General features: G+C 43.1%; 1 protein-coding gene across 1 annotated transcript; it reads right to left on the reverse strand.

Moving 5' to 3' along the window:
* Positions 1-5,912: 5,912 nt before the first annotated feature.
* Positions 5,913-7,149, reverse strand: LOC116857396 (UPF0472 protein C16orf72). The gene has a single exon (XM_032841432.1). The coding sequence runs from the start codon at positions 7,117-7,119 to the stop codon at positions 6,262-6,264; it is 858 nt and encodes a 285-aa protein (XP_032697323.1). The 5' UTR covers positions 7,120-7,149; the 3' UTR covers positions 5,913-6,261.
* Positions 7,150-14,616: the final 7,467 nt, after the last annotated feature.

Here is a 14,616-nt window from a genome sequence, read left to right on the forward strand (position 1 = left end):
CAAACTTTACCCAAATTAGGACACTCTTATACTGGATTGTTTTGAATGAGACCCAGATGTATTTATGTATTTTCCTAGTCTTCTTTATTACCTTCTTGTGGAGCACTGAGCAGTTTTGGAGGAGACAAGCCACTATTACAATGTTGTCAAGGCCCTTCTCGTTTTCTAGTTCAAATCCTTGTTCATGCTGTTTGCTAAGTACTTGTTCCCTGTGACAGCTTTCAGCCAAACAGAACACTGTGAATGCTGCATTCCAAACCACTCTGTCCCGCTGGGCTCCGAGTGAAACAAGCTCTTCAAACTCCATCATGTGAACTTTTCACAAGGAACAATTTCCCTCAGACAATTCCATTCAGAGATACTATCCGTGAAACTGGGACTCGGGGAAGGGGTGACATCACAGGCTTCCCCTTCTGGCCAGGGTCATGACCACCAAAGTTGTATTTAAGAGGCTCCCACGTGGTTCAGCACATGATTTTCTTAATGATCTAACGTTTCCCCCAACTTTCCCATAAGCTTCTAATTTAAGATATTCACACTTAAACGCGAAATTGGGTACTGGTGTCAAAGAAAACCTGGGGTTTCAAGAAGAATGAGAAATTTGCAACCAGGGTCTCTATTACTATTAGGGGTAGGAGGGTAAATATAAAACATACTATATAATACGTACCATATGTTGGGTTTTTTTGGCACTGTTGGGGATCATAGAAACAAACAGTATTATATCCAACTAAGAGGCTGGAAAAGAAAAAAGAGAGAGAGAATTAGATTGTTTTAAATGTCTAAAGCCAAGGTTTGGACATGAAAGCTTTAAAAAAATGCAGGATTATTCCACTGAGATGGACAACCCGTTTGCCTGCAGTTAGGTTACAACAGAAAGAGAACAGCACACCAGGCTACATTTTGAGGAATCTAGGATTGTTTTCAGAAAGACCTGCTTGTAGCTCCTGAAGAAGAAGGCTTCAGATTCTGCTAAAAGATGTTTAAGATGAAGACAGTAAGTCACAGGTCCAGGATGATTTCCATTCCAGTTCTCACCAGAGCTGGGGCATGTGAACTAGGTGGCTTTCCAGGCCCCCGCTTCGTCCACTGAGTCTATGAACTCCTCTCTGTGTAACACTGTACTGCCTAACTTACTATTTTTGAAACAGAATAGTGCCTGAATAAGGGGGCATCCGCCTATAAAAAAGTCCCTTAAGCATTCAAAAAAAAATTTTTTTTTAAATTCTTGACCTGCTGGGGAAGATGGAACCAAAAGAAAGAGGTAAGCCTGGGAGTCCTTGCTTCAAGGGGCTCACAGAGGTCAGCTAGTCAGACACTAGATTATCAAAATGAGAATATCATAGAAAGAAGGTAATCCCTACCACTGCCTATTGAAATTAAATCACAGATCAGAACATGCCAGAGCTTGTGGACACCTTAAAGATCATCTAGCATAACTAACTTCTTTATTTCATATACCATAGGCAAAAAAAGGCTGCTTGCTCCAAGTCACTTATTGGGAAAGTCAAAACTTCAACCTGAATCCCATGGGCTTGCCACTGACACCTGAGACGCCGCAATCACATCTGTAAATGAGGAGGAATGTTGATAACTCATTATTACAGACTTCTTTGAGGAAGCGCATATAATGTCCTATGGAATAAAACTGCTCCTCCAAAGCTTTATTTTGAGCTTTCCTTCCCACAGCATAATTTTATGACAAAAATAATTCTTTCATTAAAAAATATAAAAGTATGGGGTGCCTGGGTGGCTCAGTGGGTTAAGCCTCTGCCTTCGGCTCAGGTCATGATCTCAGGGTCCTGGGATCCGGCCCCTCATTGGGCTCTCTGCTCAGCAGGGAGCCTGCTTCCCACCCCCTTCTCTGCCTGCCTCTCTGCCTACTTTTGATCTCTGTCAAACAGATAAACAAAAATCTTTAAAAAATATATATATATAAGAAAAACATTTAAAAATATATACAAGTATGATGTAATGTTGAATATGTCTTTTTAAAAGATTTTTATTTATTTATTTATTTTACAGAGATCACAAGTAGGCAGAGAGGCAGGCAGAGAGAGAGGAGGAAGCAGGCTCCCTGCTGAGCAGAGAGCCCGATGTGGGGCTCGATCCCAGGACCCTGGGATCATGACCTGAGCCGAAGGCAGAGGCTTAACCCACTGAGCCACCCAGGCGCCCCTTGAATAGGTCTTTTTAACCTACACATGCAGTAACAGAGATGTGTACACACTTCCCTATGGAAGAGACCCCGTTGGGAGGAGACTTAATGGTTTATAGTCTAGTGGGGTGGACAGACACAAACTGACACGTTCTGTGATGAGTCCAAAATGAGAACTTTGGGGAAGGGACTTTAACCCCAACTTGGAAGGGAGAGGAAGGTATGGAAATTAGAAAGGACAGAGGCCAGAGATGATAGGAAGGAAACTTCGAGTAGTCTAGTTTGGCTGGTGGCTGCAGTATGCTGGTGGCAAGGGATGGACGACCTCTATTCCCCGAATGCACGAGGCCAATGGCTTCCCGCAAAGAAACATAACACAGTAAAGACAGTGTGCTTGCTGTGCCAGCGTAGCTGTGTGATACAAGTTTTCTAGTCCCACTCATCATCAGCACAGTAATTTAAAGGTCATATACAATATAACTCAGAGAGGCACCGTGAACAATGGACTGGAACCTGGTATGCAGTATTAGTCTTACCAGTGAGTCACTGCAGCCCTCCCAGGTGAGGTCACTTGCCCCATCTGTACACTGAATAGTTGACCCTGCCCTAGATGATCTTTAAGGTCCCTCTTGGCTCTGAACTTAGGAAGGATCCCACCATGCATACAGTACTAGAGGAAGTTTATAAACCTCCACGAAGGCCCAGGCTGATCAACAACTAACCCTATTCAATCATTTCATAAAGACAACATGATCTCACAACAATGTTTCCTAACTCTCAGCTCATAAAGAATTTTGATTAGCAAGCAGTGGTCTAATGGATAAAATAGTCAGCTAGAAGTTAGGAAATCAGAGCCTTTTCTCAGGCTCCTATAAAAGGACACAAATGAGGAAATTTCATTTAATGACAAGTTTTCAACTCACTCTTCTCATCTATACTCCTAGAAGGAAAATCTATAAGATATGCAAAGTGAGGGGTACCTGGCTGGCTCAGTCAGAAGAGCATCTTGATCTCCAGGTTGTGAGTTTGAGCCCCACGTTGGGTGTAGAGATTATTTAAATAAACTTCAAAAAAAAAAAAGAGAGAGAGAGAGAGAGATGCAAAGTGATGATAAAGACAGTAAGTACAAATGGAGAAAATCTTTTTTTTTTAAGACCGCACAGAAATTTCACCACCAATGATCAATTTTAAATTAGCTCCCTGAATCAATCACAAATCTCACAATGGGATCCCTTGGGTTTCAGGCTTCTCTGTGGTTCTTCAGCCATGCTATCATGGAAGGTGGGATGCCAGCAGCATCACATGTTAAGGTCACAGGATTGCTGGGGCGCCTGGGTGGCTCAGTGGGTTAAGCCTCTGCCTTCAGCTCAGGTCATGATCTCAGGGTCCTGGGATCGAGCCCCATATCGGGGGGCTCTGCTCAGCAGGGAGCTTGCTTCCCCCTCTCTCTGCCTGCCTCTCTGCCTACTTGTGATCTCTATCTGTCAAATAAATAAAATCTTAAAAAGAATTTACTGCGGTTGCTCGGTCAGTCCTGCAGCCCCTAACGCCCCAGTGATTGCACTGGAGGACGGCTCTGGGACACAAGCAGCAGGAATGACGGAAAGGAAGGCACAAGTATTTTGTTTCTTCAATACTAGCCCTCCAAGAGATTCTGCAGCTGGAATTAAAGGCTTTCTCAGTCCTCAAGAAGCGGTGCAGAATACACCCTAGAGGTGTCTCCTACCAGGTACGGTTTGAGGTATGGGAGGGTATGAGTAGGCAAAGGCTTCCCAGAGGAAGTGCTGTCAAGGTAAACATCTCCACAAGCCTGATTAACCAAAAGGCAATGTCCCCAGTAAGAACATCCTATAGGGACATCCCTGCTGGACATCCAGGCACCCTGCTATCTTCCTGAAGGGGGCGGTATCATCTCCTGCCCTAGGGTAGAATCTAGAGGGCTGTGCCAGGCATTTGAGACCTTCAAATATACTTTGGTCTCTGCCTCCCCTACCTGGCTCCTGTGATGCCCTGAATACACTTCCCCTCCTTCTCAGACTTGGTCAGATAGTCTTCTCCTGCTGGTATCCCCTGTGCCTTCTCTTTCTAAACATTTTTCTGAGCCCAGTTCAAATGCTACTCCTCCAGAAACTGGGACCCTCTTGGCAAGGACGACCTTCGTCCTCTGAATTCTTTCGCACGGTCCTTAGGTACTTTTCCTACAATTAGAAGTGCTTTTTTTCACTACATTAACTTACCTTCCAAGTAGGATGTGCCGCTCAAGGATAAAGACTGTTTCTGGTTTGTTTAACATACTTTCTCAGGACATAGCACAGTGCCTCAGTAAGTATGGGCAGACTGCCTCAACAGGAAGTTTTTATTCGATCTGGGAATTCACTTTATTTTGCTGTATTATTTTAATGCATTAGTTGATTACAAATCTACTCCAAAGGCCACGCTAATGAAACCAGAAACAACTTTCTAATATGAACCTAAAAGTCAAGGTATTACTCATCCATCTACAATATTTTATATGCTTGTTTTAGAAGGGCCTGAGGGAGAGATGTATGTTTTAACTTCTACCCCTTCCATAACTATTCCACTTCCTCTGCCTCACCCACCCCTATCCAGAACTACTTTGGCCTTTTAGGTGTCCCTAAGACTTTCATTTCCAAATCCTTTCCATTCTTATCCCCCTTCTCATATTTTTTTTCAGGCCAGAGGAGGCAGATCTTTTCACAACTCCAGTGGTAAGGTGTACCGCTCGGGCAATTTCAGGAACTCTAAGGCTGCCCTAATATGCACAGTGACTATCCTGAGTACTCATGAGCTGAACACACTTGTAATACAAGACCTGGGATACTTAGGCAAGTTTCAACTATCAGTTTCCTGTTTAAACACAGAGACTCTATTTTCTGATTTCTAAATGGATCTGTTTTCCTGCTTTTTCTAAAATACAATGGATTTTAATGTTTTGCTGACCTTTACTTACAGAGAAGGGAGAACATTTATTGAGCACCCTTAGGTGTCTAAGCACTGGGCCTGATACTTAAATTACGGACATCATCTTATCCTCATGACTACTTTAGGAGACACAAAGTTCCATTTTACAGATGAAAAACTGAGGTCAAGAGACCTTAAGTGATTTCCCCAAAATCATGCAGTGAGGCTGTGGGACTGGGATTTTACTGCTGGTCCTTTTTTAATACAAAGCTCATGCCCTTTTAGTTATATCATGCTGTATCCTTAAATAAAATCCAGTTCATTCCGACAACTCTGTCTTCCAACTCAAAACAGAGATCACTAAAAAGATATAACCGCAGGAAAAGGAACCTTTTACATTCCTCAGTTAAAGGAGCACCACTGAGCCACCAGGGCCACCATCTTTGATCTCAGGATCTCCATTGTTGGCTTAATTTTCCTAAAGAGCACTGAATGGACTCAATATCAAGTATTACCTGCCCAACCATTATAGCAGCCCTTCACACCATCACATAATCACCATAATAACCAACTATATAAAGAAAAAAAACCACCTTACAGCCTAATATGTATCACTTGCACACTTTGTACAAGTTAGGTGCATGGTAAAGTGGAGCAAAAATAGAAAATTCCAGATTTCACCAAGATGTCAAGTTTCACATTTTGACAAAATGTAACTGAACTGGCAAAAAATGGTTAAAGCAAATAACCAAATAATAGAGGATAAAAGTATCCTATAACCAAGTAAACACCTGTTTGTCTTTCCCCTTTAAGAATTTTAAATAAGGTCACATTTTTCATTCAACAAACATTTATTGAGCACCAGCAACCGTGCTAAGTGCTAAGGAATATTAACTGTGAACAAGATAAACCAGGCTCCCGCTTTTGACCGGATACTTCTGCTTTTGCTGATCTTGCTAACTACTACATAATACTTGTTCTCTGCTAGAATTACATTTTCGGGAAAGTCAGAGTCATACGAGGCCTCTTCTAGAATACTTTAAAAGTTTCTGTATGGCAAACTTGATAGAAATCTTTAACTTTGAGAAGAAAACGATGGTCTCGAGCATCCTTTTCGACAAGCACGTGGAAGGTCAAGTTAGCTCTCAAGTAACATGGCAGCTGGTGGCCAACGGCGAGGTTCAGACCATTCGGTTGCGCTTGTGGGTGGGGGAGTCTGTGACACTATCCCCGCACTGGGCCGAGGTGCGCTTGCGGGTCCCCCCACTGTCCAGGCGGAGGGCCGGTTCTTCTGAGTTGAAGGGGTTCAAGTCGTCCTCCAGGAAGCTACTTTTTCGGCGCCCACCTCCAGGGCCACTGGTGGGGACGCCATTGGTGGCCCCGCCGCTGGCTTGAGGCGGGGAGCCAGGGGCGCCAGATCTCACGCTGATGCTCGCCATGGCACCGCTGAGGCCATGCAGGGCGATGGCCTCGTGGAAGGGCTGCAGGTCGACGTCTACGGACGAACCGGCCCCGGTGGCTGCGGCCTGGCCGGCGGCCGCGACGGACAGCTTCGGCGGCGTCCTGGGGGTGCGCGACGGTGGAGGTGCGGGGGGCACCTTGCCACACAGGAAGCTGATCAGGTCTTCGCGGAGAATGGTGCTCCGGCCCTTCTTCACCCACTCCAGGACATCTCTGATGCGACGCTGGTAGCCGACCTGGACGCCCAGGTCAAAACTTCGTTGGTGGGCATCCCCGCTCTCTTTGTAGAGACTGGTCACGGCCATGGCCGCGTTCTGGAAGGGGTCCCAGATGGACAGTTCTGGCTGTTGGCACCCGGCATCCTTGTAGAGCTGGGCCACGGCGGTGGCAGAGATCTGGAAGAGGTGCCACAGCCTCTGCCGCTCGCTCTTGAGCCCCGCTGCCTCCGCGGCCGCCTCCTCCTGCAGCTCGGGGGGCAGCTGCTCCCCCTGCTCGGCCTCGGCCAGGCACTGGCGTTCCCACTTGGAAAACCAGTGCTCCGCCACCTCGGCCTCGCCCTCCTTCGGCTGCTCCTCCATCCTCCTCCTCCTGGCCGCTCGTCTCCTCCACCGCCGCCTTCTCCTCCGCCTACTCTTGCTCCTCCACCTCCACCTCACCTCCTGCTCCGCGCTCCCCTCCTCCTTCTGCGGCCGCCGCCGCCTCCTCCGCGTGCGCCGGCGGGCGGTCGCGCGGGCGGCGGGGCCCTGAGGCCAACTGTTCCGGCGCGCGCCGCCCGCGGCCCTGGTGCACGCCCCGCCCCGCCCCGCCCGGCCCGGCCCCCAGCTACGCCGCGGAGATAACTCCGCAGCCGCCGGCGCCGCCTTGCTGCCCCCTTCCGGCCCCGCCGTCCGCTCCTAGGGCCCCCCCACGGCGCCGCGGCCTCCCCGCAACCGCAGCCGCCGCCGCCGCCGCCGCCGCCGCCGCTTCGGCCCCGGTCCCGCGGCTCGGCCCCAGCCCCCCGCTCCGCCGCGGCTGCCGCACCAAGAACTCGAAGGGGGACCGGCTGGAGCGCTGCCTCAACGCGGCGCTTGCCTACCACTTGGCCCTCTTTTCACACATTTTTTGAGACTTGTCGGCTTCATCCAATGAGCTGATCAAATTTTACATCCTATGTTGCCAGAGAGGATTATGGGGCAACTTCATGGTGTCGATCACATCCAGGGCGCCGATCCGGGAAGGCCGGGGGGGGGGGGTGTGGGGGGGGGGGGGGGTGGGTAGAGTGGAAGGAGCTTGACCCCCGCGAAGAGGCAGGCAATCTGAATCCCAGCAATGCCCTCTACACAGTAGGTACCCAAGAAAAGTGTTTTCCGCCGAGCGTCGCAGTATTTTGTAGAGGAAAAAAAAAAAATCCTATAACTCTGTCCCCTTCCTCCCTACCCCCACCACGTTTCCTGGGCCTCAGTTTCCCCAAGTGCCAAATGAGGTGGCCGGATTAAGTCTCTGGAAAGCACTTACAGCCGTGATTTAGAACTTTCCTGCTGTCGCTGCAAATCATCTCTTCTAGGCTAGTTGCATACTTATCAAATCTAAGAGTCATGTCAGACATGGTAATGATTTTTTCCCCTCAGTATCCTTGCAAGGTTTTTGTCTTTTAAAAAAAATGGGTTGGGGGTTCTCTGTGGTCTCCCCTCAACTACTGAAAATTCCAAGATGAAGTAAGGGGAGAGAAAATAGGAAAATGAAATCCCAAACACGGTATTCTTCGCTCTAGTGTAAAAATTCACTGTCTTTAGGAAAGGGAAAAAAAAAAGCTTACCTAATTCAACACCCTAAAAATTATAGCTAGGCAAAACATCATAATAATACCAAAATTAAGCTAAACCTATGTGATACTAAAGTCTTTTCCTTGGGTTGTACAACAACCCTCCTCTCCTGTCATGATGCAGTTCTTTTTCAGTGCAGACAGAGAGCAAACTGTATTAAGAGAAGAAAAATTATCACTGAGCTAAGAATAACATAAAAAATGGGAGGAACTAACATGTAATAGTTTTTTAAATTTAGGGAAAAAGTTAGAATTTCACAGTTTTGGTTGTAGACAATACTAGCCAGGTCTCTGTAAAGCCTTACAAAAATAAAGGAAGCGAAATCTTCTAACAAAATGTTTAATAATTCCCAAACATGAAAATTAGTATATAAAATAAAATGATCTAATCATTAAGCTTTATCATCTTCCCTAAAAGAAATACATGTTTCTAAGTTAAATCTAAAAGAGAAGAAGAAGAAGAAAGGGGATTGTGCCCTTTCTCTGCAAACCAGGCTTTTTCACGATTCATTAAACCCTTTTTCCATATGTGTAATTGGACTCTTCTCATTTACATAAACGAGGGATGGGGCAAAAGACCTAAGATCAGCCCAAAAGGAGAAATACATTTCTCATTCTCCAGTGTTAAAAAAATATATTGTAGAAAACTCCAAGAAGGCAGATCCCCTTCCTCCCCCACACACCCACATACACCAGCCCTGAAATAGTTCATGGCCAAGGAGATACTGAGTTTGCCAGAGCTTTGGGGGTTGCTCTGCACACAGTGCCTCACAGTTATTATCAGAGGCACATGTTTTTAGTTTATTTTCTCTACGTAAAAAGCTTGGGCTGAAATGACTGACAGTAGGACACGATATCCTATTTTCTCCCCTCATTTTTGATTGGGTTAAAAACCAAGAAGAAAGACCGCACTGTCTTTGAAAGAGCACAACCCTCTGCTTGGGCTTGAGTTGTCTGGCTGGTATCCTCCATTCAGCTGGTCTCAGCACCTGATTAATTAGTTAATTAGTACTTAGAGCTGACTAGCCCAGTCGGCAATTTTCATGCCCTGCATGGTGAAATGTTGAATCCAGCATTGAAATTTCTGTGTCGCACACCCTAATTATTATCACCCCACTACTTTTAAAACCATTGCACCAAATTATTATAATAGACAGAGACAGACAAGTGTGTGGGAATATGTTCTTTCTGAGAAATAATGGTAGACTTCTAATATTTTTCACTATTGCCCTTAACACATTTAAATAAAACAATGAATGGGAAAAATTCTAATTCAATTAGCCTCCAATTCCCTCCATAGAGAAAATGATTTTATATGGGAGAGACGGTAGAAAAATCATGGCCAACATTTTTAATGTTTTCTCAGTTCTTTGGGTGGCAAAGAGTACATTTACAAGATCTCCTCTCTGAGATTAATTTTGTTCCCATAAAAGTCTAAAACGTCAGGAATAAAAAATCAGAATAGAAAATAGAAACAATATAAAACCAAAAAAACCCTAAGATCATTTTAACTAGGAAATGATGCTCTGTGTGTGTGTTTGAGGTGGGGTGGGGAGGATTTTGATGTTTAAAAATACTGTACTGCCATGGTTTAGGAATGAGTTTTCTATGGGAAAAAATATTCCTTGGCTGCTGCCTCATTCTTCCATAAATTTGATGTCATAGCTAAGGTTAAATATCAACTAGGGAAAAATAGTTTTAGAAAATAAGGACACAAACCGAGGGGAATCTAATTGTTTGACATTTCTCAGTGCACCAGTACCAAAAAGGGCCCCAGTGTGTCAATGATTTTCAGTATTATTGGTAGCTATTTTCACCTGAAACAATCCTTATATATCAGTAGTGGGCTGCCTGTAATTGTAAGAGCTAAATGGTACACAGAACTGGATACACAACCACACAGATCAGTAAATGGGTCGGACTGAAAGCAAAAGTAAACACCAACCTTAGGAAATGAAAGAAGTTAAAAGATAAGTGTTAAGGACCTTATTCTTTTTGGAGAATAAAACAAGATTTAGTAGCTTTCCACTTAATTTAAATGAAAAGAATCACTACCTTACATATTGCAGTGATAATGTAATGGGGAAAGAAAACAAAAAAGTCTTTGTACAAATGACACCTCCTATAGTTGTTGTGAAGAAACTTTTCCCCTTGGTATCTGCTAACAAATTCTAATTAATGCTGCACATTCCTTTACTGAAATCATTTAATGCGTAACAAGGGGGGTAAAAAGAAATGCTGAATGCTCGTGATTGCCCTGTTAGAATTATGGGAGTGAAAGCCTGGGGCCCCAAACTTACTGTCTATTAAAGCCAAGCTTTGAAAAAGAAATGCAACCTACAAAAGCTGTCAATCTCCCTTGCCCCTAAAGCCTGGGTTCACATGGATTCAAGTGACAGCCCTCCTCCCCCATGCACAATACATCAATCTGTCTCTCCCACAAGCACCCACAGCCCATTGTGCTGGCCGCAGGTGCCTATTATGGCACCCATGGCTGCCTCCCACAGCTCCGCCCCTGAGAAACAGGAACTGCAGACAATGGAGCCCTGTGGGAAGACAGAGGTGGGTGTTGGGAGGGATAACAGACAGATGGTAAAGGGTATAGGGTAGTAAGGTAGTTTCAAAACAAATGTCAAACATTCAAAATTATTGCTTTCTCGTGTCTCCCCTTTTGAATTGCCTTTGCTTCAATCACCATCTGCCATAAGTATAAAAACACTTACCTGTTATGATGAATTTTTGCTCCTCTTTTTGGGTAGTGGTGGACCAGATAACCTTCAATACTCTACTCCTCCTACTTTGCCTCTAGGTTTCTCAAGGTCACAGACTGAGGAGTTTTGGTTAAGTGACACCAGGAGACCACAGAGGGGAGATAAGGAATATTTCTAATTTTTTTTTCAAGGTTTGTGGTTTCCCTGTGAGCTTAGTTTTGGGCTCCTTAAGGGACGTGGGTTATAAGAATCAGTTCCTTTGGGTAATACACTTAAGAAATCAAAGTAATATAAGACTTTTACAAATGTAATATCAGGCAGGTAGAAATTCTGAGGCCATTTCTTTTCTGGTAAGTAGTCACATAAAAAGAGATGAGGTGCATTGAGTAATAAAAGTACTGAAATTTTCTCACTCAGACTTTTTACCTATTTCCAAACATGTCAACAAAAATAAGTAAAATTGTTTAAAAAAAAAACAAACTAAATACTATTCACATCAAGTGCCCTTATCACAAAAAGTACATTTTAAACAATTCATTTCATAAAATGTCACTTGCCTGTGGTGGTTTTAACCTTCTGAGTTATGCAGTAATTAAGGAGTAATAAATAAAAGAATTAAGATAAATGCCAAAACCACATGTTCAAAAAAATTTGATTGAGTTACCTTTGCCCTTGCTTTATCATGTCAATATACCACCTTATTCCTGTGTCCAAGATAATTTGTCGTAAATTAAAACCAAGCTAACAATAATGTCATCACTACTACTACTCCTGCTACCTGTCTCAAACAAACAAAAAAAAACACCAAGAAAATTCTGGCACAATTCTAAGTCATGGTCAAGAGGATTGGTGACTTGCTGGAATGGGGGTACCGCTAAAATAACGCCAGGGACTAAAACCAGCCAGTTTTTCTGAAGCAAACAAGAGGGTCTTGGTTTGCTGTCAAAAACTACAAACTAAGCTTTAACTAGGGACTGTCAGGGATCCAAGTGAGCTCTTGGCCAGGGAGAGCTTAATTAGCAGAGTTGGTTTGGGTTTTTAAATTACAGAAGAAAAACAACCAATACAGTATGAAAGCATACAGTGGTCTAATGTAGCACAAAATTCACTATTCTATTATGTGTGTGTGTGTAGTGATTTTCCACATTCTGTTAACAATTTAAATTTAGATTTTAAACATTATTTTTGTGCCCATTACTAGGGCATGTTTCTTTTGTTTTCTTCTGTATCCTTTCAGAGACTTTACTGTATCGATTACCCAATACTACTAATACGTGCCCCCACTTTTTTATATAAATAGTGGCATACTACATACACTATTTTGTTTTTTTAACATGAGAGATCTTGGAGATCGGTCCATATCAGAATATTAAGAGCTACTAGGGCATGTTTCTGAAATGTGAATGGATTTGAATCATATTTGGTATCTGTAAAAGTTAAGAGTCCATCTCCACAGTGGGCAAATATATGATTCCAGTATTAGCTACCAAGTGATCAAGCCATTTGGAAGCTCTTCTTACTTCTCCTAACTACTGAATTAGGTATTCTATTTCAAATGCTGACAAGTTAGTATAGCTAACTCCAATTATCCATATATGTGAGCCAGAGAAAATGTGAGGAGAAAATCACAGATAACCCACAGATACAACTTTTGTTAAAGATGCTTATATGGGAAAACGTTTAAGATGCTTATTGATAGGGTTTGTGAATTGTTTCTATACCATCCAAAATAATCAGAATCAAAAAGAAATTGCTAAAAGGCTTCCAATTTGAACCATGGTCCCTTATTCATACTTACGGTATCTCACAAGAATGACCTTGCTAAATTAACTGATTAAAAGATGCCAGGTTTCAGCTGTAAAATTAGTTGACAATACACAGTCCTTTTACCTGTGCTCCAACACCAACTTATTTTACCTCTAGATGTTTTCCATGGGGCTCTTGAGTCTATCCATTTTAAAATTAACATAGTTTGTTGGTTAAAATCCAAAATTTTATTGCCAGACAAACCTGGGTTCTCAACCTGGCTCTGGAGCTTGAAAAGTGGTATGATTTAACTTCTCTGATACTGAGTTTTCCCTAAAACAGGGATGATAATAATAGTACCTATTTCGTAGGTTTGTGTAAAGATTAAATAGGACCACGCATTGACTCTTAAAACAATGCCCATAGCAAATCCTCAGAAAACAGAGTCTATTGTTACTCTTACTAATATCAGTTATAGGACTCTCGGAATTAGCTAGATGAATTCTCAAATCGGATCAGCAAAATTGCCTGGTGGGGTAGTTTTTTAAAAAATACACATAGCCCAGACATACCTCACCCAAAGAAACTCCAATTAAATCGGTCTGCGATGGTGCCTGGGAATTTGTATTTTAAAGCATTAAAGGAATCCCAAGATGACAACTGCTAAGCTGACCGAGAAAGCATTAGGTTGTAATTAGAACAAGAAGTCAAAGGGTTCAGTGAAGAATATCCTTAAGATGGATGCAAATTCTATAATCGCCCTATATCACTAAGAAACCAGAAGCTATTTTTGTGTGCTTTTGATTGACAATGGAATACAATTACGAACTCTGAGAACAAAAAGCTGTATGATGATTCTAGTTCTAGTAGGAAGCATGCTAAAATGTGGCATCATTTGAGCCATTGAAGGAGCGTAAGAAAAGATAATCCATTTGGCTTTGACATTTGAAATGTTCTCCCACCAGCAGCACTTTCTTACAGCCCTATGATTACATTTATTTTCCCTGTAGGTCCAAACACATTACTTGATCCTGCTGTGAATAATATTTACATGGAGTTAATATTGGGAAAGCTGTTTGTTCGGTTCTTTAGTTAAACTTTTTATTTTGAAGTAAAGTTCACAGGCAGTTGTGAGAAACAATACGGAGATCCAGTGTACCGTTTACTCAGTTTCTCCCAACAGCATTTTGCAAAAGTATAAAACAACATCAAAATCAGAATATTGACATTGATACAATCAAGATGCAGAAGAGTTCCATCACAAGGATCCCTTATTTTCCTTTTCATAGCCACACTCTCTTCCTTCCTATCCCTTCCCCTCCTTAATCCACGGTGACCAATAAACAGTTCAATTTCTATAATTTTACGATTCTAAGAATATATGCAAATAACACTAATATGATCAGACAGTCTTCAACCTTTTGGGATTGGCTTTTTCCTCTCAACATAATTCTCTGGAGATCTAACCAGGTTGTCGCCTACATCAATAGTTCCTGCCTTTTTATTGCTGAGCAGTAATTCTTCACATGGCTGTACCACACTTTGTTTAGCCATTCACCTGTCAAAGGACATGTGGGTTGTTTCCAGTTTATGAATAAAGCTATTACTAATAAAGCCACTCAGAATACTTGCATACGTATTTTTGTGTGAACTTCATTTTTTTAAAAGATTATTTATTTATTTATTTGACAGAGAGATCGCAAGTAGGCAGAGAGGCAGGCAGAGAGAGAGGAAGGGAAGCAGGCTCCCTGCTGAGCAGATAGCCCGATTCAGGGCTCGATCCCAGGACCCTGAGATCATGATCTGAGCAGAAGGCA

This window comes from Lontra canadensis, unplaced genomic scaffold (assembly GCF_010015895.1).
Source record: "Lontra canadensis isolate GAN:19392208 unplaced genomic scaffold, GSC_riverotter_1.0 scaffold123, whole genome shotgun sequence".
Lineage (NCBI taxonomy): Eukaryota > Metazoa > Chordata > Mammalia > Carnivora > Mustelidae > Lontra > Lontra canadensis.

Bases quoted from the DNA above. Each gene is read 5' to 3' on its own strand.
- LOC116857396 (XM_032841432.1), bottom strand. From the start codon at position 7,119: ATGGAGGAGCAGCCGAAGGAGGGCGAGGCCGAGGTGGCGGAGCACTGG.